The 27782-nt window shown below is 45.4% G+C and overlaps 1 protein-coding gene across 2 annotated transcripts in view; it reads left to right on the top strand.

Moving 5' to 3' along the window:
* Positions 1-27782, top strand: part of XYLB (xylulokinase) — a 99793-nt gene that overhangs the window by 31944 nt on the left and 40067 nt on the right. For both annotated transcript variants that reach the window (XM_044425123.1, XM_044425124.1), the window contains exons 11-15: positions 20-60; positions 1478-1593; positions 2829-2944; positions 3667-3740; positions 6002-6098. In XM_044425123.1, the coding sequence (XP_044281058.1) occupies positions 20-60; positions 1478-1593; positions 2829-2944; positions 3667-3740; positions 6002-6098 (444 nt within the window). The remainder of the gene's footprint in view (positions 1-19; positions 61-1477; positions 1594-2828; positions 2945-3666; positions 3741-6001; positions 6099-27782) is intronic.

Raw genomic sequence — 27782 nt, 5'->3', positions numbered from 1 at the left:
CCCTCTTGTCTATTTTTAGCATCTCTGGCAGGAATGCAGCTTGGTGAAGGAGACATTGCAGTAAGTGCCGACACGTCGCATCCATACTGTTGATCAGATGTGCGGGATAAATCCCTGAGTCCTATCGAGAATGAGCCTCGGATAGGAACCCTGTGACATACATTTGGCTGGGCATATGCCCCTCGCTGAGCCCTTTCAGTTCCCATTGATTTCAGCTGAGGAGATTGGAACAGATCCTTAAATCTTTTCCACGGAGATTATTGACACCCCAAAGTAATGAAGAGCAGAAGGACCCCATCATAACAAGCATAGCAGGGCATGGGCGCTTCTGGAAGTGGCTCTTTCTGCGTGATTGCACAGCTTCGTTCAAAGAATTTTGCAAGAGGTCCAAACAATAACATTTTTAATTTGTAGCCTTCCTGTGTTTTCCCGTTGTTGTGGCCGCCTTCCTCCCCTTCTGTTAAGGAAGAAAAGGTAGAATAGGTGCACAATGCCTTGTGATTGCTGGTACTAGAAGGCCTTTGTCTGGATGTACCCTGGGTTGATTTCCCTTGTGCTGTTCGTGGCTGGGATTGATTTCTGTGAAGCAGATGGTGTTGCGGAAGTTCTCCAAATGCATGCAAAGGGCAGAGAAGCAAGGCTGGCAGACACACACGGGTGTGTTGCTCAGAATCTTCTCTCACTGGTATGCCAGAACAGCCTTTATGGAAGAGGATTGCTTCAAACTCCTGCCCAGCACCAGCCTTTCAGGTTGCCACACGGAACAGGGTGATGGGGGTTTGAAGCACATCTGGCACATCTGGAGGGCACCAGATTTGGGGAGCTTGGCAAAGCTACTCCTGCTTTTCCTCGATGATGTTTTGCAAGATTTTGTAGCTATGCTTTCATGGCAGGTTTTTATTCCAGGCCCAATGTTGATTGGTTTGTTGGGTTTTTTGAGGGGGGCAGTTATTACTATAGTGGTCCATTTTATTGATCCAAACTCTTTTAGGAGGGCTGCTGTTCTGAAAGCCAGACTGGAATGATGGTGGTGTTGGTGATATAATGATGATGATGATAATATCATCAGGCAGTAAGAAGGTTTTCCCTGCAGTGGTGGATTCATCGCTTGATGTCATTTCATCCAGTGATGTTTATGTGTGTGAGTTCACCTGAACGTTTTTCTGCCTGGCACCTTTCAGAAGCTCTAGGCTACAGTTCCAGCATCCTTTTCCTGCTGGGCCCAGTGGGAGTTGAAGCCCCGAACCTCTGGAAGATACCAGGTTCGGGAAAGCTGATTTCCCAAATACATCCTAGCCAAACTTGACTTCTGCTCTGTATCTCGCACAAAGGCGACAAGCAGAGCTGATTGTGCAAGAATTCAATTGCTTTAATGTGCAATTTAAAGATCATTAGTAGCATAAACGAATGGGTTTAATTTGATTTCTACATTGCTTTTCATGCATATTGTGCTAGCACTTCACATTTTCTCCCCCAGATTAGTCTTGGCACCAGCGATACGTTGTTCCTTTGGATTAAAGAGCCGAAGCCTGCCTTGGAAGGTCACATCCTCTGCAGCCCGGCTGATTTGCATGCCTACATGGCCTTGCTCTGGTAATGCACCTCTCATTGTTATCCGTGGCAAACAAAGGCAGCTGCCTTGGCCTGAAAAAGGATGCCCACATCCATATATTATGATAGCTTTTACTAGGTCCGTTCGGAAGATCATCAGAAATGCACAAGCTTTTGAGATGTTCAGATCGCTGCATCAGGCAGGATGTTAAATCCTCAGGGTAAGATCTCAAGAGCTTACACATTTCTTGGTGACTGTTCATGTTGACCTAATAAAAGGTATTATTCTAGATAGATGTTGATCTCAGGGAAGCAGTAGTGATAATAAGAGTACTTAAAATATAATTTCTGATACTTATGGGCCATTGTATAACAAAGTTTTCAGGGTGGTTTACAGAATAAAAACAAGCAAAACTGCAGCCGCCGTGCATGGGAGAAAAACTCCAGGTGCCAGAATCTTGTAAGCCTTTTCGGCAGAGCTATCCTAGTTTTTGTGCTGACATTAATGTAAAGATGTAATTGTACTTGGAGCTGACCCATTGAAATCCATGGGGCTTAAGTCAGTCATTAACTCATCCCATGGGCTAAGTGTGACTAAATCTGGATCCAGCTTTATACACCAAAGAGCTATAAACTCAGATCCACACACCTGCATCTACAAGGTGACCCTATGTAGGGCTCACTGTATTGATCTGTTGCATTTGTACAGTGCTCAATAGCTGAAGCTCTCTGGTCTGTTGACAACAATGAGAACCATGAAATACAGCATGATACTGTGGGACATGAAGCTACACCTTAAAGGTGCAAACCAAAGTGAAGCCTAGCAGCAATGCAAAGATTTAAGTACAGAGCTAAAGCAACAGATGCTGCAAGACCAGAATACCTGGGAAAGCAAGGTCTTCAGGTGCAGCTGCGAAGGCACCAGACTGGATTCTCTGGGAAGCCTTTTTCCCACCAGATGCTGCAGCAGAAAAGACTCCATTTTAGTAGCAATCCATCTCGCTTCTTTTGGTGGGGAATCCTGGAGAAGGACTGTTTAGGGTGGTCTTTAGGGCCCAGGCAGTCACACACACACACACACACACACACAGAGACAGACAGAGAGAATTCTTGCTTCTATGGTAGGGTAAATAGGATTGCAGCCTTGTAATGGCTTTGCAAAATTCTGCAAAATTCTGACTGCGCATCTTGGGAAATAATAATATTTCATTTCTGTACCACCCTATAGCCAAAATGCAATGGGTCTGTTGTAATTCTTCTTGTGTGATTTGTTTTAGTTATAAGAATGGTTCTTTGATGAGAGAGAAGATTCGAGATGAGGTTTCCTCGGGCTTGTGGGAGGAATTCTCTGAAGCACTAGCGTCTACACCTGTTGGGAATAATGGCAATGTTGGTATGTATTTTGGAAGCGAGGAGAGTGTCAAGGCGAGGCTTGATACTTTTGTGCCTTTCCCATCCTTTTACTTTGGGCTTTTGTGCCAGCAATGAATTAATTCAGGCAATGATCGGTGTCTTTGTTTGTTATCAGAACAGCAGCACAACCTTTTGTCAGCGCTGTCAGATATGCCTTCTGTAATGGGCTAGCAGTATCCATCGGAAGAGTTCTAGAAATGACGCTCAGTAAGAGGAAAATCACTTCTCCACGCAAACCAGTGTTGCAAACCAGAGCCGAAACCTTGTTTACAGATCTGGACTGCAGGCCAACAAGAGACTTTTTCTTTTTTCCTTGTAGTATTTTTCCCATACCTCAGCTGCAAAGGCTTCTAGTAAAGGTTGTAATGGTAAAACAAGTCAATACTTCCCTATAGGTTCACAGTCTAAATAGACACATCATGCAAGGAAGGAGGCATGGGGAGGGAAGAAGAAAAATAGTTTGCCAGTTCAGATGTAATGGCATGCTATGGCTGTCACAATGCAGGAAGCAAGCAGATAATGCGAGGAGAGAAGAGAGAAGGAGGAAGGTGCACAGGTGCTGCAGGCTCAGGCATGCAACTATGCATTTGTGTTATGTGTGAATCAACCCGCTGCTTGCTGTCTCCTCACTTGCTTGTTGCATTAAAGGTATATTTTGGTTATCAAGGACAAATATACTGATCTTTGTAATTTTTCCTTTAGGTTTTTATTTTGATGTGATGGAAATTATACCTGAAGTGGTGGGAATACACAGATTCAACTTGCACAATGACAGAGTAAGAGCGGCCCTAATGTTTGATTAAGGATTACGAGTACTTCAAATTATTATTATTATTATAACATTTCTATGCCGCCCCTTGCCGAAACCTCGGGGCGGCTTACAACATGATAAAATACATTGAAATACAATAGTACATAATAAATTACCATTAAATATAACAATACAAAAAATACATTGATTTACAAATACAAAATTAAATGCAGTGAATTCCCCATGTAGCCTTTACTTCCATGTATACCCTGTGTTCCAAACTTGCTGTTTCCCAGAATACACAGTAGGTACTTTATGAGGACCAGTCAAAACTTCCCAAGATTTCAAGCAAGCTTTCAAGTTGTGCAGAATGTACAGAATATTTTTAAAATCTTTTTTCTTACATTTTGTATTATTAAACTGTCCCGAGATTTCGGTAATGGGACGGTCTACAAAAGTTTTAAATAAATAAATAAATATGGGGGTGGGACATGGAAAATCTAAATTAAAAACCTTCTTAGCCCTTGACTCAGTATGGGCAGCTTTGGACTAGGCATTTCCCTCTCAGCCATTCCTTCTGCTTTTAAAATGGGAAGTAGTAACCGAATGAATGAATGAATGAATGCATACTTACATACATACATACCCTAACCATTTCAGGCTTGTCATGAGGATTAATGAAATAAGGATTATAAAGCATTCTGATTCTAGCGTGTCTACTCGGAAGGGGGTCTTGTCAGTTTAAGACCACCCTCTTTTCTGAGGCTTTTAATAACTTTCTCAGCCACCCAGTGTCTTGAGGGGATCACAGGTGTTTTGCAGAGTCTCTGTTGTTCTTCTTTCTCTCCTCCCCACTTTTGTTGTTCTTTGTTATTGTCTGTTTTTATTAACTGTTTTTAGCTGTTTTAAACTTTTAAATATTTTTCTGATTTTCTGATATTTTTATTGTACTTTCATCACTTGTTTTTACGGACTGTGTAAACTGCCCAGAGAGCTTTGGGTATGGGTGGCACAGAAACAAAATAAATAAATACGTTCATCAACTTAACAAGACTTGTTTCCTTTGCAACCACCAGCATTAGGTGCAAGAAAAATAATGGATTGTATCCAGTGGCTGGGATTCAGCGTTAGTCTGACTTAAATCCTGTTCATTCTACTCTTAAGTATTTGATGCAACTCTATTAAACAAATATGCAGTTGCATTGTACTGAAATTCTGGAGACTTGGTCAACATTGGTGCTTCTGACTGTCCTTTTTATTTTGGCACATATTCAGATTGTGTGGATGTAATAGAAATAAGATACCACTGAATTTGTGGTCTGGGGACAATTACCTGGAAGTAAATTCCATGGAAGCCAGTGGGCCTCCCTTTCGGTAGATGTGCAGAAGTTTGCACTGTTAAGCAACCAAATCACCATGCTGCTTTCTCTGCTCTCTCCTATTCTTCCCCCTCCTCCCCCACACCCTGCCATCTTGCAAGAATGTTCTGGAAGTAAATTTGAAAGAAGCCTTTCACCTAAAGAAGGAAGTACAGGAAGGAAATAGAGTTGTCCCCTGATTCCTATCACTTTTGATTTCAAGATTTAAGAATATATCAGTTGGGGCCAGCGGAATTAGGTTATTATTATTTATATTTATTTATTTATTTATTTATATTGCGATTTATATCCTGCCTTTTTCCTGCAAAGGGCTCAAGGCAGCTTACATCATCTCTCCTCCTCCATCTTATCCCCACAACAACAACCCTGTGAGGTAGGTTGGGCTGAGAGTCTGTGACTGGCCCAAAGTCACCCAGTTGGCTCCATTGCTGAGCGGGGACTTGAACCCAGATCCTCTGCGCCCCAGTCCCACGCTCTTAACCACTACACCACACCGGCTCTTATTAGGCTCTAGGAGGGTTCTGCAGCTGTGACTGGCTGGATATGGAATATGGACTGGCTGGATATGGGATGGGCTTCCAAGGGAGGTGGTTGAGGCCCCATCAGTGAAGGCGTTCAAGGAAAGAGTGGACAACCGCATGTTGGGGATTACATGACCGGAGCTGGCTGGACTCAGGTGTCAGACTAGATGGCCTGGGAGGCCCCTTCTGACTTTCTTTATTTCTATATTTCTATGTTGCTGTCACACATACAGACTTGCAGGGGCAAACCAGCAATGCCATACCCTGTAAATCTGGCATTTTCTGTTTGTGCTTTCAAAGCCAACCCTTCCCTTTCCCCTCTAAATGTTCCATTATTTGCACTGGAGACATTCCTAGTGACTTAATTTCTCTTTCTTTCTATCCAGATCGTAACATTTCCCAAGGAAGTGGAGATACGGGCCTTGATTGAAGGGCAATTTATGGCCAAAAGAATCCATGCTGAAAAGCTGGGGTATCAAATCTGTGAGTGTGTTGGCAATACGGCTTCTAAAAAAAGGTTGATAAATGTCATTTTGGATGTAATTCTGTGCATGCTGAGGCAGAAAAAAGTCCAGCTGTTCCCAGCATCACCCCAGCATTCTTTCTAGGGAATGTTGGAAATTGTAGGACCTTTTTTGCATTTAAACAAAATGCAAAAAACAAAATGCAAAAAACAAAATGCAAAAAAAAGTGCAGTTCTGTGGCCAGAGAAGTGGCGTTCTCTTGGTCATAACGTAACACTTTGGAGCTGAATTGAATGGGTCAAGGAGAGCATAACATCAGGGCAGCGGCTGGGACAGCTGGGGGAAGATCTGATTCATGCCTTCCCCTGGACATCTCAGTTTTACTTGTTGGTGCTTGCCTTTTGCATCAGCAATCATTCCAAGGTGGCTTCCTGAAATCAGAAAGCTACTTTGTAGGTGGCTTTGAGTGGAAGTGATCTTTACTATAATGTTGCTTCTAATATCTACACTTCTGGGGGAAGGAACACATTTCAAGTAGTATTGGAATTCTGGAATTAGAGGTTCAGGTCATATTTGTGTTTCTTTGTCATAAAGCCTGTGGTCTGCAATTTTTATGACATTGTTCGATACTTTGAAATCATGCCCAGGTAAAAAACCATCAAGGTTATTACATCCGAAAGTGTAACCATCAAGGTATCTACCGTATCAGAAAGAATTTTCAGTCCTTCTGTCCAGTTTGGAAACTGGCCAATTCTGAGTTTGCCTTCTTCAAAATGTACCAAGAAGTCAGCACAGAGCCTGTGGCTCCTGCCATCAGGATGAAATATTTGCCTTTATAAAAATATATGAATGGTTGTGTTTTGTTATCATGAAGTCTAGCATTGTAAAGCAGTAACAATGCAATGAGCAAATCTCTGTTGTGGGATCAGAGAGAATGTTCAAAAGCAAAATTGGTTCTTTTGATATGCTCCTAAATTTTTGTAGCTCTTTTTGTAGCTTCATCTTCAATTCAGTCATCAGCACCCCTTTTTAATCTGAGTATTGTAGCAAAATAAAGTGAGCATTTCATTTTTATACTGCCCATAGCCAAGGATCTCTGGATGGTTAACAAAAGTTAAAGTGGAAGAATAGTTTAAAAAGACACACAGAGACACAAAAAGTAACTTAAAACAGCAAAACCATAATAGCAATTGCAACTGAATCAGCATAGAAGCATAGCAGCAGTGCGGAATAAAATGCAATATATAAAAACAGAGTTGAAAAGTCAAACTGTTAAAATGCTGGCAAAATGAAAAGGACTTCACTAGGTGCCAAAAAGGATACAAAGTAGGTGCCGGGAGCACCTATTTGGGGAGCTTGTTACAAAGCTGGGGTGCCACAACCAAAAAGGCCCACCTCCAGGTAGCCACCTGCCCCACTTTCTTTGAAAGGGGCTCCTGGAGAAAGACCCCCAAAGTTGACTTCAGGGTCTGGGTAGGTACATATCAAAAGAACAACCCTCTGTCTTTGTTCCCAGTGGCAGCTTTTGCTGGACCAGATTTAGGATGGCTTTGCACATGAAGCACACCTGAATGGCAGGTGCTCAGGACAAACAAGTGAAGGGGGCTGTTAGTTCATTCCCCTTTCCATTTTATTGCTTGCAGTTTCCCTGGAAGCAGCTGGCTAGGCTGGTTGGACAGATTCAGTGAGAGTTTCTCCCATTCATAAGAAGGGCTTATGGAAGCCTCACTGAAATTTGTATCTTTTGCTTTGAAGCAGATATGTGTAGGATGATGTTATGTAAATGCTAAATATCATTAAGCGTTGTAATGGGAAAGCAATCCCAGTGTGGTCACGCTGTCGTATATTCAGTTTGCAGGTGATTCTTTCAGTCCAGGAGAGGGCGATAGATCCCATATGATGGCAGTGTTCGGCGTTTAGTTGAATGAATTGTGCTGTGGTGTGTAATATTTACCAATGCAAGGTCTCCTGTTGAACTGGCTGACAAATTTACCCCTGGTTTCTAATCCCAATGTAAGAATTATAGTTGGTTTGTTTTAGTTTTTGCATTCCTATTGTTCTACCTGGTCATAATCAGATTTCAAGGAAAATCCCCTAGTAAATGCCCTATATCCTGTTTCAGGTTGTTGACCCGGGGAGGAGGGGGGAACATGGTGCAAGTTAGATCAACAACAAAAGGTGTGAAGGAAGCCATGCTTTGCTCTCTCTGTTTCCACCCTTTGATTTGTGGAGGTAAAGTGAACAATTTCCATGTAATACTTCCCATTGCATTTCCAATTTTGCAAAAAACTAATTGTCGCTTTTTTCTGTATCCCCTTAAAAAAATGAGTCTCTGTTTACTGGTTTCAGTCCTAGTTTTAGAGGGGACTGACATGGGGACTGTGGCATAAAGCTTCCTGCTCTTGAGTTTTGTAAACATTCTCTTGGATCCAACTGTTGCGTGAGCTGTCTAAAAAGTTCTCCACCTGGGTAACCCAAGCCTAGTACTAAGAAGTAGCATACAAACCTTATGAATATTAGTTCCAATTTGTTCCCTTTGCTTTTTTGTCCTGTTCATTCACAGGAATAGTTACAAAGCAGCACAGGCCATTGAGCTCAGAATTTTGGCTAAAAAACTGAGCTCACTTCACCTCTCAGTTTCCCAGGGGATGCTTCTGATATATTTTCAAGTCTGTCTTAGCAGTCATAAGACCCAGGTGCTCATTTTTCTTTTTTATTTAATCAATGGAGACTTAGATCTTCAAGAACCTAATTGTCTGCCAAATATCCAAATTGATGCACCCCATGGCCATGCCCACACAATTTGATTAATTAATTGATTTCTGTGACACCCAGCAGCCAAAGCTCTCTGGGTGGTTCACAGCAGCATATTTAAAAACAATATAAAATATACCAATTAAAACATATTAAAACAGCGTAAAAGTTAGCTATACATAATTTAAAACCAATAAAAATAGAAAAACAAAAGTATGTGTTAAAAAGGCCCTGTTAAACCTTCTCTAACAAGCTGAGCACTGAAGAATTGAGGCCTTTGAATGGTGGTGCTGGAGGAGACTCCTGCGAGTCCCTTGGACAGCAAGGCGATCAAACCGGTCAGTCCTAGAGGAGATCAACCCTGACTACTCTTTAGAAGGCCAGATGCTGAAGATGAAACTCAAACACTTTGGCCACCTAATGAGAAGGAAGGACTCCCTGGAGAAGAGCCTAATGCTGGGAACAATAGATGGCAAAAGAAGGAGGGGATGGCAGAGGGTGAGGTGGCTGGATGGAGTCACTGAAGCATTTGGTGTGAGCTTGAGTGGACTCCGTGGGATGGTGGAGGACAGGAAGGCCTGGAGGAGTGTTGTCCATGGGTTCACGATGGGTCGGACACAACTTCGTGACTAACAACCACAAGAACATGTAGCAGGCCCGTAACTCATGAAATGCCCTATAGTAGAGGGCGGTCTTTACCTGGCGCCAAAAAGACAATCAGGTTGGCTCCTGGTGGGCCTCAGTGGGGAACTTGTTTCATACCTGGGGCCCACTGCTGAAAAGGCTCATCTCGTTGCCACCATCTGAGCCCTCCTCTGAGGAGGCAGTGCAGAAGGGTCCCAGAACCTGATCGTCGTGTCCAGGTAGATAGAGGTCGGGAGAAGCGTTCTGTCAGGTATCGTCCCCCCTGGGGTTGTGGCACATAGTGAAAGAAGTGACAGCGTAGGTGCCACGTTTCGATGCGTCGGGGACATCGTAGTACAGAGCCCGGGATGCACGTGGCAGGCCTGTGGACCAGAAATACGGAGTGACAGAGGGTATGATGCTGACTGGGATATGCAAGGCATTTAACCCTCCAGTCAGCTGAGAGCTGGAAGGGCACCTTATGCCGTGCCCTTGTGCGGGGCCTTAAACTGGGGACCGCTGAGCTGTGGAGGCTTGCCGGAGGAGGGAGCTGCTGGCACGGTGATCATTGTGCTTATGCAGCTGAGTCTCCAGATCGGGTGGGCTGAACTTGCTCTGAGTCTCCAGATTGGGTGGGCTGAACTTGCTCTGAGTCTCCAGATCGGGTGGGCTGAGCTTGTTTCAGCCCAATGGCTGAATTTCACTTCTGAAAAACTCTCAGCAGCCTACATTCCAGGGGTGGTTTAATTCACTTGAAGGCAAAAGTGGTGGAGTCTAATCCCCCCAATGCAAGCATGTTTGTGCTCAGAGCTCTTACTTCCAGTAACTTTTAGGATGTGGGAAAAGGCTGCACAAAAGCCAGGAGGTCAGCAAATGGCGTCTGGTTGGGGAATGAGAAGGGGGTCAAGGGAAGGCTCCCTGGTCCCCAGCGCTGAGGTTCTGCACCCATGCTCTGAGTCCACAGCCTCTGGTGTGTTCCACTGCTGGAGCGACTTGGCTCTGCGCAGCCGCTGCACTAGTTAAGTAATTACCTGCTTCTCACTTTCTGCCTCCTGTGCAGCCACCTTCCATGCGGTGCTTGCTTGCTTTGCCTTTCTCTGGCTCTTTTCTCAGTGAACAGCCTTCCATTTGCCTAACTCTGCCTTTACGGTGCCTCCAGATACCAGCCCAGCCAGTCTGAAATGTCACAACCTCTCCACTTTTTATGGGAAAATCCTCTCTGTAATTAAAAGCTGGCTGCATGTTCCATGTCAATAGAAGCTGGTTCAGTGGCAATGCAGTCTTGTTTATATTGTCGTCTTGTTTTGGGAACCAGCGTGACAGTGGCTTCTTATCGCTTTCATGGAGCCAGCCTGGAACAATACCATGGAGTGTAATGCTAGAGTAGTTGTCACTGTGCTCTTGACATTTGGGAAGCATCAAACCATAGATAACGATTCTGTTTTATCACCCTTTGAGGGTGTCGAATTGGAAGTATTTCAGAACTCATCACTGATGATAGTGGAAACCATAGTGGCTTCCAGTGGAAAGATTTGATAGTGATTTCTTTAAATTGAGAGGGATTACATTATTTCAGGTTTGCACAATATATCAGCCCCTTGCCTGCATTTCGTGCGCTGTGGCAGTGATCTTTTCTCTGCCTTCAGGAGGGAGAGACCTCTGTGCATATGTTCATATGCCTCTTAAGGCCTGCAATTTAATACCAGTTGTGCTGACCGGGGAATGCTGGGAATTGTAGGCCATTTTTCCTTGGTGCATTGCTAACTCCGTTTTTGGCCTATCTCTACCACTTTGGGACTGCAGGTGGCACAGTGGTTTAAACCACTGTGCTGCTGGGCTGGTTGATCGAAAGGTCGCCGGTTCGAATCTGCACAACGGGGCGAGTTCCCGTTGCTCCGTCCCAGCTCCTGCCAACCTTGCAGTTCGAAAGCATGCAAATGCAAGTAGATGAAAAGGTACCACTTTGGTGGGCAGGTAACAGCGTCCCGTGCACTTCGGTGTTTAGTCATGCCGGCCACAGGAGCACGGAGACCGTCTGCAGACAAACGCTGGGTCCCTCGGCTAGGAAACGGAGATGAGCACCACCCCCTAGAGTCAGGCATGACTGGACTTCACGTCAAGGGGTACCTACCACTTTGGGCATGCAACCAGGATGATTCTTTCCGTGCCAAGAGTGTAAACAACCATTCAGTGTAGATTAGATGTCTTTATAACACAAATGTTCGGGATGTGGTGCAAAAAAAGGAGGAAAGGGACTCTTGTGGTTCCATTCTTGATTGGCCACATGGCATCACTGGGCACCCAGTCATTTTGACACACGGTTGCAGAACTTGGTGCTTGACTGAAGATTGCAGCTACACGGCGGAGGTTTTGGGAAGAGGCTCCAGACAGGTTCAGACAGGTCCCCTCTCCCATATTTGTTGACCTTTTCAGCCCTTGACTGCTTGGCAGCAGGTGTCACAGGGTTGTCTGAAGGAGTAAGGAAGTAAGAGCCATGTGGATCAGACTGAAGGCCTGTCTCATCCAGATTTCTGTTCCCACAGTGAATAGCTGCGTGCCTATGGAAGTCCACGACCGAGTGCAACAGCGCCCTTCCCTTTGTGTTCCCCAGGAACTGATCCTGACACGGGGTGGAATATATAGCCACCATGACTAGTAGATATTGATTGTCTGTGATGGCCTTGTCGGGTGGGACCAGGAGCATCACGCTAAGAAGAGTTTGCATTGTCCTGTTGTAACCTGTGGGAAAGCTGGGGAAACGAGAAGCTTTGTGGCACTGGTCAAACCCCTTCTCCTAACCAATGGGGAGGCTTTTGCAGTACGAAAGAGCTTAGGCAGAGAGGGATATGGGGGAGCTAGGACTTGGCCACAGTTCCCCCACCCTCTTTCTCAGTCCCCATTCATTCAATGGGGCACTGCTTTCTGCATACTTTTGGGTGGTTTCCTTTAAATAATTAAGTCACTAGCCTGGGAGCGGACGGAAGGTGGATTGCCAGGTTTTGTTTTCTTGTGTTTGTCTTTAGGTCCCCTGTGGCATAGCCAGTGGTCAGGGATCCTGGAAATTGAAGTCCAAAGCATCTAGAAATCCTCTTCTCACTCCTGCTCTAGACCAGTGTATTCCAACATCTACCAAATCTACCTTCATTGAACAAGCTGGGAGCCACTTTTTCTTTAGCATATTGTTTTCAACTTTATACAGTCTCTTCTTCCCCTTAGTCATTCTTCCCTGCCCTATTCTCTCCCAAAGGTGGCTGGAGCCCTAAAGAAGCAACACATGTTAGCTCAGGTTGCAGAGAGCCAGATCCTTTAAGTATAAATAGGTGCCTGTGAAATGCAGGTCAGAATGGAAGATTCCTTTCTGGTTTGTAAAGACTGTTTTTCATGTTGTAGGTGTAGCTTTGTAAAATGTGGTTTTTATAGCCAGGACAATATGACCTCCAATTAGGAATCTTTCTGAATTTCCTATTTGGGAGCAGCGTGTGTGCATTTTAATAGGATTTGGAAAACATCTGCTAGGGTTATCCACCTTGTTCCCATCTGGGTAACTATTAAGCAACATTTGGCAAGGGTATTGCTGAGCTGGTCAGAGTGCCGTTGAGGTTGTAACATGCCCAATTTCAGCATGTAGAGACTGTGAGATCGCTGGTAACTGTTTTGCCTTTTGACATCCTGCTTTCATTACTCTGTTAGTCTCTCTCTCTCTGAAATAACAGTTCTTTGGACAGCATCTATGAGACTTCAGAGACTAACACACTTTTAATGAAAGGCCACATCTGACTTCATTACATAATTCACAGTCTTTTAAATTTGCATTTTAATAGTAATATATGTGTATAGGGACTTTGTAATCTTGGTTTTGTTTGTAGAGCATCAGTAAGTTTACAACAGAGGTTCCTTACATAACCCATGAATTAGTCTGGAATATAGGCAAGGCAATAACCTTTAATGGAGTTTGGGGATTGCGTGTTACCAGCATACTGAGAGTGAACTATTTTTTTCTGCTTTCCATCTAAGTGTGAGATGCAATCAGAGTTCCAAATCAGTGTCGGACGTCAGCAGTGGACTAAATGGTGGACAACAAATTGAAGTTTAATCCAGAGAACATGGAAGTGCTCTTGACCAATTGGAAGGAAGAACAGACCTGAGTGGGATGGGGTATTGGATGCTTCCCTTGAATACTCGGGTTCGCAGCTTGGGGCTGTTCCTGGGTCCAGTGCTGACCCTGGATGTCCCTTTTGGCAGAGGCCAGGTGCAGTTCTCCTCAGTTAAGTTGCCAGGCGTGCTCATGGAGGAGCTCGATTTGAACAAGGTGACATGCACCTTAGTTGCGGCCCTTGTGGGCTGTTGTGGCACATTCGGTGTGGGGCAGCCAGGCTTGGCTTTGTCTCCTGTCCTTCCACTGTTGAAGCTGATGCGATGCCGAAGTAGGTTTTCATCCGGTGGGTACTCTTGTTTCTTGTTATTCATGTGTTCTTATCTGATACATTTTTAAGTAAGTGTGTTTTATTGCTAGCCACTCTTTTGCACTCTTTTTAGTGGAAAGGTGTGATTTTTCAGCCGGCCATGCTAGTCATGGAAGTTGTAGGTGTTTCCCTCATCTAAACATGTGTAGGATTGTATCCTAAATGGAATAGAAGGAGGTTCATCTTTGTCCTGCTCTGACTGAATCAGACTCATTATTGGGGGAAATTTTGGGGCAATAAATCGGGCAGATGGTCAAACACAAAGGTTTTTGGCCAGTATGGGATCAGGAATGATCAAATTACAGGCAGTGCCCAATGCCCAGTATCACCACACAAGTAGGTTGTCTTCAGAAGGGAGGTGGGAGGTGCAGCCAGCCTCAGACACAAAAGAGTGAGTCAAATATTATACATAGTCCAAGAAGCAGAGCCAGGCAGGAGGCCAAGTGTCAGTAGCATGGAGGTTCAGCCAGCGGGATCAGAAGGCTGGAACTGGCAAAACCGTCGTTCCAGTAGCGGCTAGCTTAGACTGAAGGGTCATATAGGCAGATACTGCCAGGGCTCAGCTGGAGGTCCTCTGGCAACGTCCTGCTTTGGAGGAGAGCCTTGCTCTGGAGAACTTCACGGTAGTCCTATGGCCTTTCTCTGTTCAGGGGCTACGTGGTCACTCTTCCTCCACCTCATGGATGGATCTCCCATCTTCCTGGTCGATGGACCTGCTGTTGTTTCTCTGGAGGGCCCCGGTCTCCCTTGGCATTGTCTGTCTCTGTGAACTTCTTAGGGGAAGGTACCTCCATGGCAATATTCAGTCTCGAGTCTCGTCTTACTCATGACATGGTATAGCCCAGGCAAAGGTTGACAGCCTTCACAAGAACGAATCCACGTGCATTTACCCTGTATTCGCACTTTTTCAGGACTGCTATTATGCTTTAAAATTCGGGGGTGCCTTTGAAGTGCCAAGATTAAGTGACTGTAAGGCTGAGGTTTATTGCTAATCTATGAACCAGGAATCCTCTTTAAAACAAACTCTAGTTTGTTCAAAAGAGGTCACTAGTGTGTACTTTATAACAAGCTAGGAATCATGGTTAAGGCCTCCTTCTGGTTGTGTGAGAGGAATGGACAAGCCTGAGGCTTTATCTGGGCTCACAGAAAATTGCCCCATGACATGCTTTGCTGAGGTGGGGGGATCCTCAGTGCTGTGGACTAAATTTTGCCTGGGGGCACAGAATTTCAACTCCTGAGATGCCAAAGCAGCAGCTTGGAAGTTTTGCAGGGGAGTGAACTTGTTGCAGCTGGAGAGCCAAACTGATTCTTGGCTCGGGAGCTGCTTCTGGCCTCCGTTTCACATTTTTCGGAGCTGTGCTTCAGCGTGAGCCGCAAGCTGTCGAGAGCTTTTCCCGTCACCTTCTTTGTATACACCACGGAAGAGTTATGGCTACCTGTGTCGTAACTGATGCTGTTCCTCCGCAGATGAGGTGAAGAACCCTGCAATGGGGGCCAGTCTGTAATTGCATACAGATTAAATCAATGGCTTTTCTTTTTTTCTTTCTTTTTGGTCTGCAGGGACTTGCTGTTCTCAAAGACTATCAGTGCTAAAATGTAGCCCTGGTTTGCCAGCTTCTTTCTTGCCATTCTTTGCTCTGGGTTCTCTTTGTTCTCACTGAGTTCCAGCAGCTCATCACCAGCTATCAGGCCTGACTCATTCTCTTTTTCGTTTTTTTAAAGTGGCACTCAACAATAAAGTGTTGGCGATGGGGCACCGTTTTCAAATGCATTTAAATTGTTGCTAGCAGCGGTGTCTCTTTGTGCCTCGAAAAGGACATATGTCTATACCTCCAAAACACCTACATAGAGGTGCACATGCACACGTGTGCATACATGTGCGCATGCACACACACACACGCAGGAAGCAACTCTTGGGAACGGGCCTGTTTGCACGAGAGGCAGAGGGCCATGTGGCACTAGCAGCAACCTTGGCATCATCCCGGTTGCAATTGCTACAGCCACATTTATCTGTAAGTGAAAATTGTCTCGGCGAGTTGCGCATGTGGGAGCGCCAGTGCGCAAGAGTCCAGTCAAGAGCGCCGGACTGGGTCTCAGGGGGTCTGGGTTCTAGTCCCCACTCAGCTGTGAAGCTCACTGGGAGACTTTGAGCGAGTGTCAGCCTAACCTACCTCATAGGGTTGTTGTTGCCAGAATAAATGGGGAGGAGAACATTGAGCTGGAAAATGGGGAAAGGGAACAGTTGTTTTTTCAGCTGGCTTTTTATGACTCTTTTTTTGTCTTTGGCTAAAGTCACTAAAAAACTCCCTTGGTGTGTTTTTCTAGGCCTTTATATCGTGATTAGTATTTTGGGGGTCTGTACAAATACTGCAAGGGTATAATCCTGTGGACGGGATGGAAGAGCCCCGCCTTGGTGCTAAGAAGGCAAGAAGGATGTGGCCCCGTTGGGAGTAAGATGGAAGGCGATCTTGGGCAATGGTTCCCACAGACGGCCGGCTGCATTCCAGACAAAGATTTGGAATCAGAAAGTGAAACATGTTTCAGTGAAATGGGGAGGGTGGGTTAGGGCAAGATCCCGAAATTCAGGAGGAGTTCCTGGGAATGGTCAAGATGTACAGCCAGTGGAGGGGCCTCTGAGGATGAGGAATTTTCAGACGCAGGCCAGCCTCCCTTCCCTTGGCCCCACAGTGAGAGGAATGAGCAGCACGCAAGAGGAGGCCTGCTTGCCTCCGAAGAGCCCCTCCCATGGGGACAGGACCTGGGCATGTTCATAAGGAGAGTTTCTGGAGATGAACACTGCACTGAGTTCAATAAACTCTGTGCATGCCCAGAGACCTGTTCTGGGCGATGGTTCTTGGAAGCACCAGTCTGTGGCTGGTGACTGCTCAGAGGAGGAGCCTTGGCTCACAACAGGTGCGCCTGGTTTCTCTGCTGTCTTTTCACCCACAGAATTGCTCTGTTTCCTCTTCTTCCTGCTAAATTTGCTTTCCCGACCTTTCTGGTTGGCGGGAGATAGGATCAGGGACCAAATCTCCTCCTGCCCTTTCCATGATTGGAACACTGTCTCCCACCTCAGAGGGTTTTCAAAGCCTTCTTAGGGTTCATCCGGGTGTAACCCTAACACTGTTTAAGACAGAAACAAGTCCTAGCTTTCAGGATCCTACAGCCAGCCAGCCATGTTGGCTGGGAAATGCTGGGAGCTGTAGAATTAACTTCTAAACATGCTTAGGGTCAAGCTCTGAGTCAGTTAAAAATGTAAATAAATCGAAGAAGCAGAGGTGAGTCTGGATGAGAGCATGGGTAGCCAGGAAGTTCCCTTTGTCATTCAGACTGGAGAGCAGACATGGCCTTGAAGCGTTTAGGGAAATAAAAGTGTTATAAAATGGTTGTGTAGAAACTGTGGGATGTCAGAACTTACTTGACCACATTTCTCTCTCCATAATGGCGGCTGATACTTAGTGTTGACCAGCATTTGGCTTTGGAACAGGGACCTGTGGAAATGTTCTTTTGCACATGGGTGGTTTCCTGAATGACATACAACAAGGAGAAGGCTGTAGTATGAAGCCTAGCCTAAGGATATAACAAACTCAGTTTAATTCATTTTTAACACCTCTAATGAGCAATAAAAGTGGATTACATGCATGAGATAGTTTTGTATGTAAGAATTCAGGCTGAGGTTTTAAATTAATGAATACACACACACACTCTTGTTGGTCAGGTGAAGGAACTGAAGCTTGAGCAGAAAATATGAACATTATTTCTTATTCCTGTTTCTCTGATTTTGGCATTGTACAGAATAGCTGAAGTAGCAAAAGACAGCGCTATGCCCCAAGGAGCTTCCAGTGCAAAAAGTAGCGACAGGAGAGCCAGCAAAGGGCAAAGAAGCAAGGATAGCAAGTGGAATGTGGTGATAACGAGGGAGGAAATTGGTGGTGCTCTGTGTACAAAGCATCTCCTGTTCCTCCCTGGACATCTCCAGGCAGGGCAGGTAGAAGTGCCTTCTGAAACTCTAAAGAGCTGCTGCTGGTCAGGGGTTCGATTCTGCATAAGGCAGCTATGAATGAGCTTGCTGCTTTTTCTTTTGGTGGTGGTTTTGACTTCTACTGGAGCATCTTTCAGTAAGGCCCCCTCACACAGCTAGTGGCAGGCAAATTATTTTACAACGTTGTGAAAGATAGAAAGATCAACTGATGCAGATTGGGTGTCCTTTGTCAGGGTGTCCTTTGTCAGGAGTTGCACCCTCACTTCTCTGGCAGTTATCTATCTAAATGAATGAACATTTAGGAAGTTTTAGATCGGAAGAATTTGCCAGTGGAACGCGTGCATTATTTGGATTTCAAAATGTGACTGTTGAAATCCATCACAAGGGGGAATTGTTTATGGTGCAAATATATAGGAGGGAAGAGGGAGAGAGTCTGTTGTGGTAAGACTGTGTGAAGCATTATTTTTATCCATGATTTGCTGGTTTTTCACCAAGCTCCAGGTTTTTGTCCCTCACACCCTGCAGGGAAAAAAAAGGAGGCTACCTCCATGTTTAAGCTCTTATTTCTCTCGGTGTTCCAAGAAAAGTGCTCCTTATTGTGGGCCCTGAGCCAGAGGGTGACAAGTCCATCCCCTGGAACTGACCAAATTCAAGCTAATAGACCCCATTCTGCTCTAATAGCTGGGTGCAAACAGATTCTGAATGATGGGCTTTCCTTGGAAAGTCAAATACTGTGCTCAGAAAAAATTCCTGAGAATTTTGAAGGGTATAATTAAATTGAATTTTAAGAAGCTTGTCTGTGGTCCAGGGGCAGCTTTCTAATAATTTTGTAGTTGATAGTTTGACAGGGCTAAATCAATTTTTACAGGATATATGCGTGGTACAAATAAACTGATAAATGTATTTGTCAATCCTTAGCTGAGAGCGTCACTAATTCACATGTTTGCTCTTCTTCCCATCCCCCTCTATCTGCACCTATTTTGTCGGCTGTTTGCTCCAAAAGACAACCTGTTTGCATGCTGCTGACGGCTGATTTATTATTATGTGTCAGCATCTAAGTAGATCCTATTTGTACGAATCAAATGTCTTTCCCTCAAGGAAGTGCTTTGTACAGTTTACTTATCCATTTTAATTACAGGTGGGATAAACGAACGGGCAACTTTTGCATCAGAAGTGGGGCTTTTTTGGTTTTGCAGAGGAGCTGGAGCTGTTGTACTCTTGGATGTCTGTTTGCCAGTCTGTTTGTAAAATGAAATCTCCCTTTAATATTGAGATAATAGAATGAATCTTGGTGGTGTGTGTTTGAGATATCACGGTGCATTTCATGTTTGGCTGGCTGTACTTTTTTCTGGAAGGGAAGAAGCAGTATTAAAACATGGTGTCTTGAAATGTTCCTTAAGCATGAGAGATGCCAGTTAAAGTCATGGCTAGTCCAACTTCCCCCAGTCTAGAACCCTCTGACATTTTGAAGTGCAACACCCATGAACTCTGGGGTCCTTACTAGCTGGAGAGGATGAGAACCTGGTCCCTTACATTTGAAGAACACCAAGTTGGGAGAGTGTTGAACTGAGCCTGGGTTGGTTCTCAATTTGCACAGGACCAGCTGTGCTGGTACGAATGGATGTGCCTGTCCCTTCCTTCCAGCTGTAGTTCCACCCCTCTGAAAATGCTGCACAGGCTCATGAAAGCGTGCTGTGGGATGGAGTAGGGGTGTTTCTAAAACTGGACCATCGGCAGACAGAGCTCATCCTCTTGCAAAGGATAGCCCTGAGTCGAAACCCAACTCTTGCAACCTAATGTAACTCTTTGAGTTCTTGCGGAGTAGGAGGCAAGACAAGGCATAATCCTTGGAGGAAACATATGATAAAAATTGCAGGGATCAATAAACTTGCTCCTGAGCAAGTTATGGGCTGGGACAGTGGTGGCAAACCTATGGTACACATGCCACAGCGAGCACACAGAGCCCTCTCTGTCGGAACACAAGCCAAGTCGCCCCAGCATCATCCCAGCAGCTGAGCAGCGGAGAAAGAGCACAGAGGAGAGACAAACATGCTCAGAAAGGAGAGATGGTTTGACGTCATGAGGTGCGACACATTAGCCGCAACTCATCCGAGCTTTCGCATGGGCAATCAGTGCGCTGTCAAGGATATATATATATTTGCTTGGACGGGCTCTGAGTTGTTTTTTCTAAACTAAATCCACCGTTTTCAGGTTTTGTTGCAGTGTTGGCACCTTGTGATAAATAAGTGGGTTTTGGGTTGCAGTTTAGCCACTTGGTCTCTCAAAGGATGGCTAACACTAGATTAGGATTAGAAAAGCGAGGAGTCCTGGCATGATTTGGATGGTTGGAATGTATTTAGAATGTGCACAAAGGTTGAGCTGTGCAGGAAAAAACTACAAAGGGAAGGCTTTTTCAAAATTGCATAATTTTCAATACTATTTTACCCCTATATTAGGGTTAGGGTTAGAAAAACGAGGGGTCCTGGCACAATTTTGATGGTTGGAACGTGTTTGGAATGGGCAGAAATGATGAGCTGTGCAGAAAAAGCTGCTCAACGAAGGCTTTTTAAAAACCATATTATTTTCAATGGAACTGTAGCCCTATGTTAGGGTTAGGGGGGTGCACCAGGGTAGGGTTAGGGTTAGAAAAACGAGGGGTCCTGGCACAATTTTGACGGTTAGAATGTGTGTAGAAAGGGCAGAAATGATGAGCTGTGCAGAAAAAGCTGCTCCAGGAAGTCTTTTTCAAATTCACAGTATTTTCAATGGAACTGTAGCCCTATATTAGGGTTAGGGGTGTGCACCAGGGTAGGGTTAGGGTTAGAAAACCGAGGGGTCCTAGCATGATTCTGATGGTTAGAATGTGTTTGGAATGGGCCGAAATGATGAGCTGTGCAGAAAAAGCTGCTCAAGGAAGGCTTTTTCAAAATTGCATTATTTTACATGGAACTTTAGCCCTATGTTAGGGTTAGGGGTGTGCACCAGGGTAGGGCTGGGGTTAGAAAAATGAGGGGTCCTGGCATGATTTTGATAGTTGAAATGTGTTTGGAATGGGCAGAAATGATGAGCTGTGCAGAAAAAGCTGCTCAAGGAAGGCTTTTTCAAAATTGCATTATTTTCAATGGAACTGTAGCCCTATGTTAGGGTTAGGGGTGTGCACCAGGGTAGGGTTAGGGTTAGAAAACCGAGGGGTCCTGGAACGATTCTGATGGTTGGAATGTGTTTGGAATGGACAGAAATGATGAGCTGTGCAGGAATAGCTGCTTGAGGAAGGCTTTTTCAAAATTGTATTTTTTTCAATGGAACTTTAGCCCTGTATTAGGGTCAGGAATGTGCACCAGGGTAGAGTTAGGGTTAGAAAAACGAGGGGTTCTGAAATGTGTTTGATGGTTGGAATGTGTTTGGAATGGAGAGAAATGATGAGCTGTGCATACAAAGCTACTGAAGGAAGTCTTTTTCAAAATCTGTCTCTTTTCACTGGAAGTTTACCCATATAGTAGGATAAGGGGTGTCGCAGCATCCCCCCCAGCAGTTGAACATCGGATCAGTTCGTACATAGTGGCCATATGAATGCTCAGAAAGGGTAGCGGCCCCAGACAATGATTTCATGAGGCGTGAATCATTTGCCACGACTCATCCGAGCTTTCGCATGGTCAATCCGTGTCAGGGATATATTATTATTACTATTATTATTATTATTATTATTATTATTATTATTACATTTCTATGCCGCCCCTTGCCGAAACCTCGGGGCGGCTTACAACATGATAAAATACATTGAAATACAATAGTACATAATAAATTACCATTAAATACAAAAATACAAAAAATACATTGATTTACAAATATAAAATTAAAATTATCAGTATAAAATAAAAATATAGAAGGAGAAAGAGAAGGAAGAAGAAGTTGCCCTGGCCAGATCATATGTTTTAACAATTGAAATGATGTTTAAATAAAAAGGTCTTTACCTGGCGCCGAAAAACCCGTAACGACGGTGCCAGGTGGACCTCTTTGGGGAGTGAATTCCGTAGGTTGGGCGCCATCGCAGAGAAAGCCCTCCTCCGGGTACTTACTCTCCTAATTGCTTTCATGGAGGGTTCCCGGAGAAGGGACTCTCCCGCAGATCTCAAAGGGCGGTCGGGCATATACGGACGTAAGCGCTCGTTCAGGTAGCCAGGACCCAAGCCGTTTAGGGCTTTATAGGTCATAATCAACACCTTGAATTGGGCCCGGGCTTCAATGGGAAACCAGTGAAGCTGACGGAGGACTGGAGTCATGTGAGCATAACGCCCCGTCCCCGTCAGCAACCTGGCAGCTCTATTTTGCACCAAATACATATATATTTTGCTTGGACTGGCTGTGAATTGAGCAGCAAGGTCTACCTGGACCCTGGTGTGTCTTTGTGTCCCTGCACTGATTCTGATGCCTAATTTTGGTCCTGCCACCTGAAGTGCTTTCCAGTTGTACTTTCTCGTTCTTCCTCTGATCCTCATGGCAGTGTGGTCTTTTGTTCTGGTTCCTACCCCTTGATTCTGCCTTGTGGGTCATCCTTTGGAACTGACTTGATCTTTGTGCTCACATGTTCTCTTGCATCTTGTTCCTGCCTCCTGACTTGCTTCTGGGTCCTGGCAACTAGCCTGTGCCAAGGGTTCTGGTTGCTGACTCACCTCACACTGCTGTTCATGGTCCACCTCCAGTGCTAGGATGGTATTTGGTCCTGCCTCAGACCTTTTGTAGGGTATAGTTAGAAGAGTCTCTGCAATTAGTTACTGGGATGAAGCCATGGAGTAGCCACAAAACTTAGCTGGAACCTGATTTCTCTCCTTGCTTGGCCACCAGAGCAGCACCTGATGGCCTTCATGTCCCCTTCCAACTCTACTATTCTATCCCTTACCTGTTCTCAGCCCCTACCACTGGCTATGTTGGCTAGGGCTGATGGGATCTGTAGTCCAACAGCATCTGGAGAGCTATGTGTTCCATCCCTACTCCAGCTCAGCCCCTTGTTTTGGTTCCAGCAAAGGACTGCTAGGAACTTGGGATGGAAAACATCTGGGGGCTGGTTTTGGCTGACTTTGGGGGTGGCCACTTACACTCCTGGCCTAATCCTGCGCATTGTCTGTTTAAGTACAGGGGATGGATGCAGCTCGTTATTTTGCTACTGCAATTCCAGGAAGTTCTGATCAGCACTCGGCAGCCAGAACTAGCTCACTCAAGATTTACACTTCCTGTTTCCCTCCCACAGCAAACTTTGCATAACACTTTCCACCTGAAGGCTAACCTGGTTTCTGGGCCTGTGTATTCATTATGTAATGAAAGAATAGAATGTCCCTAGTGATCTTCTTATATTAAAGGAGTACTTCAAATTTAAATAGTGCCGTTAAATTTATCAAGGGTTCTGCATATGTGTGCTCCAGATGGAGTCTATCAGGCTAGTTACAGAATGTGTGATTGTCTCTGTTGATGCTGGAATGAACTTTTGCATGAGCTTCTGAAGTTAGAATAGGCTGGAAGGAGTGAATATATGCAGAAGTGAAAAGATGTGATTCGTGGAAGTGGTGACACACTTCACCCTCACACACACACTCACACATGGTTATTTCTGGACCAGTTTCCAAAATAACAGGCAGGGATCTTTCCTGCAGGGAAGGGGTGTCCTCTTGCTGCTGCCTTCCGATGAACCCCCCTCCCCACTTGCTTAGGCTTGGGGATTCTGTAGGTCAAGGTGATGCCTTTGGGAGTTTCCTGGAGCTGTCGTAATTAGGAAGCTAAGAACCCTGCTGGATCAGGCCAGGGCCCATCTGTTCCAGCTTTCTGTTCACACAGAGGCTGGTCAACTGCCCACAGGATCTCAGAAGCTGGATATGCATGCAGCAGCACCCTCGCACCCATGTTCCCCAGCAACTTCTATGCCTAGGCACACTACCCCTGTATCTGCGGGTAGTATATAGTCATCAGAATCAGTAGCCATTGTGGGCATCTTCTCCCTGGATTTGTTCAGTCCCCCGTTAAAGCTGTCCCAATCCATGGCCATCAGCACATCTTGGGGAGGTGAATTCCATAGCTGAACTCCATGCTATGTGAAGGGGTCTTTCCTTTGATCTGTCCTGAATCTACCACCAGTCAGCTTCATGGGATGGCCCCATGTTCTAGTATTGTGAGAGAGGGGATAGTCTGTCTCCCTGGCCACTTTCTCTACACCATGCATAATTCTGTACAACTCTATCATGTCTCCCCTTACTTTTTACTCAGCTAAACAATCTCAGTTGTATCCTTTTCTCATAGGGCAGTTGCTCCAACCCCTTGATTATTTCAGTTGCCCTTTGCTGCACCTTTTGCAGCTCAACAATATCCTTTTTTAGGAGCAGCAAACAGAACTCTGCACAGTATTCCAAGCACAGCTGCACCGTAGTGTGGTCTGGATCAGGGAATCTGGGTGCATCCTTGCCCTCTTCCTTGGCAGACAGAGGTTGCTGGCCATTCTTTGCCAGGAGTTAATGATGCCCAGAGCGATGCTAGTCTTGACTCTGCTGGACATGAATGAGTGAGGAAACATGCAATTCATGGCTTCATTTTCAATAGACACACTTCAAGACAATTGGGCAGCACTCTGGTGTACCTAGACACAGAGCCTGTGAGCTGAAACAAACAAAGGCTTTTAAAGGAATGAATCTCAGGGTTGCTTTGATTATTGTAATTTGAATGCGGGAATAGGAAACTTAGTCTATGCATGGTCATTGCTCAGTCTCATAGACATGTCGCATCATGTTGTTGACTCAATAATACATTTGACCAGTGACCAGGAAATATATTGCCCCCTCTTGAATATATTTTGCAGCCATGGTAGCACAAAATCCCTCCAATGACAAGAATGTCTGTGAAGATACCATAGCTGCACCGATAGGAGGACACTGCATTGCTCACTGAAGGAAACTTGGGTTGCAGGACGCAGAAAAAAAATCTGGTTGGGACTGTGGAAAGCTGCTTCAAATGGTGGTCTGTTAACCACCAGTGGTCTGTGAGCTCCATTCAGGTCATCTGTGAAAAGGTTGCAGAAAACTGCAGAATATCCGTGCTTGATTAATCTTTGTTCTGATGGTACAGAGATCAAGGTTTGTTTATTTATTTATTTATTTATTTATTAAAACATTTTTATGCCGCGCCATTCGCCGAAGCCTTGGGGCGGCTTACAACAAGGTGGTTTTGTGCAGGAATGTCATATTGAACAAGCTAACAAGGCCTGGGGCTGGTCAGTGGTGAGGAATTGATGCGGTCCAGGAGTGAAAACTTCTGACCCTCCAGGATAAATGTTTTGTCATCTCATACAATAGGGTGCCTTGGAAGGGCTCAGAGGGTCCAACCTTCTGCTCAGTGCAGGACTCCAAGTTACATCATCCCTCCCAGATGGTTGTCCAGTTGCATCTTGAACACCTCAGGTGTGGGAGAGCCCTGGACCTCCATGGGTCATGGGTCCCACTGTCATATTGCCCTAACATTCAGGAAGTTCTTCCAGGTTCAGCCGGTTTCCTGTAACCTGAGCCCATTATTCTGTGTCCTGCACTCCGGGATTATAAAGCAGAGATCCCAGACTTCCTCTTTGTGATGACCCTTCCAGTACTTGAAGGGTGCCCTCATATCTCCCCTCAGTCTTCTCTTCTTGAGGCTAAACATGCCCGGTCCCTTCCATCTCTCCTCACAGGGCTTTGCTTCCATCCCCAGATCATCCCTGTTGCCCTCCTCTGAACCCTTCCCAGCTTCTCTGCATCTTTCTTAAACTGTGGTGCCCAAAACAGGACACCATACTCCAGTTGAGGCCTAACCAGTGCTGAATAAAGGGGAATTAGTACTTCATGTGATTTAAAAGTGATGCTTCTATTAACACAGCCTAAAAGAGCATTTGCCCTTTTTACAGCCACCTCATATTGCTGGAGGTGGCTAGATGGAGTCACTGGAGCAGTGGGTGTGAGCTTGGATGGACTCCGAGGGATGGTGGTGGACAGGAGAGCCTGGAGGAATGTTGTCCATGGGTCGTGATGGGTCGGGCACGACTAACAACAGCAACAACCAATTCCAGGATCCTTCTCACTTGCAGGGTTGTTGAGCCAATCTTGTAAAGATGCATTTTGGTGATGCTGAAAAGGCTCCTCCACCAGCCATTCCTGATTCAGGCTTCTTCTGTGTTAAGCCATACAGTCTGGCACCCGGGTGGTGTAACAAGTATCTATTATTACATTGCCCAGAACCCAGCTGCACCTTTGCTACAGCACAATGTGTGATGGTCACCAATCTGAATGGCTTTAAGAGGCTATCAATGGGTCTCAGTCGCAGAGGCTGTATGTTACCTCCCATAGGCAGAACGCCAATGTACAGAATGCCGGTGCTGGGGAATATGTCCCCTAAGGTGCCGGGGGTTCCCATGGGCAGCTGGTTGACCATTTTATGAACTGAATGTGAGATGAGATGGACCCTGGTTTAATCCAGCAGGGCTATTCTGGTCAATAATCCTTACAAAACTCTTGTAATATAATCAGATGGGACAGCCAATGGCTAGCTTGGTCTTGGATCAGGAACTTCAGCTAACAACCACCAAGAGGAAGGCCTGATGAAAAACAACCGCTTGCATTTGAAAGCCTCATCCGATACTGCCAAACATCTGGCCGTGAGGAAAGCCTTAACCAGATTCTGAAAAGAGGACGGGGTTGGCACCAGGCAGACCTCTCTGTGGAGAGCATTCTGCCATGAGGAATGCAGTGCTTCCACAGAGTTCCTTACAGGAATCCCCGGAAAGGAGGAGCAGGGCAGACCACTGCACTGCTGTGCAGAAGCAGGAGAGTGTCAATTAGGGGTAGAACAGAATCTGCATTTGGAAGGTTCCCTGGATGGTTTGCGGTCAGAGGAGACATTTATTTTATTTTATTTATTTATTAAAACATTTTTATGCCGCCCCATTCGCCGAAGCCTCGGTGCGGCTTACAACAAAAAATTAAAATAACATTTTAAAATATATACAGTAAAATACAAATATATAATATAAAACAGACAATATAAAACAAGCTGCCCTGGCCAAATAAAATTCAATAATATCAATATTTAAAATACTGCTTAAATAAAAAGGTCTTCGCCTGGCGCCGAAAAACAAATAACGACGGCGCCAGGCGGACCTCTCTGGGGAGCGCATTCCATAACTTAGGCGCCACCGCTGAGAAAGCCCTCCTCCGAGTAACCACCCTCCTAACTTCTTCCACGGAGGGCTCCCGGAGAAGGGCCTCTCCCGCCGATCTCAGGGGGCGGCTGGGCATATAAGGATGTAAGCGCTTCTTCAGGTAACCAGGACCCAAGCCGTTTAGGGCTTTATAGGTCATTACCAACACCTTGAATTGGGCCTGGACTTCAATGGGAAGCCAGTGAAGCTGACGGAGAACTGGAGTCATGTGAACATAACCTGCACCAGCCCGCACCAGAAGGACGAGCCGCTGGCCAGATGCAAAGCCGCTTCCTTGAGGGGGAATCTCAGCAGCTTTGGTTGCCCCGTCACAGCACGTCCTATTGGCCAAAATGATCTCTTCCACACAGCTGTCAAAGGCACAGCAGCCCAGTTCTTTGTGCTTGGTCACTGCCGGTGCTGTGCTTCACTGGAGGCCTCTCTGTGCTCCACAGCTGTAAAGCCCAAGGGCTTTGACAGGAGAAGCGAGCCACCCGAGGACAGTTCTGCTGGGCACCAAGCATTGTGTCACGGTGGCAAGAGGGCAGCTGAGTCCAGTATTGAAGCGGAGTGCCTCAAGCATTTTATGAGAGGAGGAAGCTAATATCCCTAGATGGCTCCCATCAGGAAAGTATTTGAATAAAAGAGCAATTATCTCAGTGGAATGCAATGTTGTTG

Source organism: Varanus komodoensis, unplaced genomic scaffold (assembly GCF_004798865.1).
Source record: "Varanus komodoensis strain SLA01 unplaced genomic scaffold, ASM479886v1 scaffold15, whole genome shotgun sequence".
In the NCBI taxonomy this organism is placed as follows: domain Eukaryota; kingdom Metazoa; phylum Chordata; class Lepidosauria; order Squamata; family Varanidae; genus Varanus; species Varanus komodoensis.
Note: the sequence above shows the minus strand (reverse complement) of the source record. Positions and strands in the feature narration are given on the sequence as shown.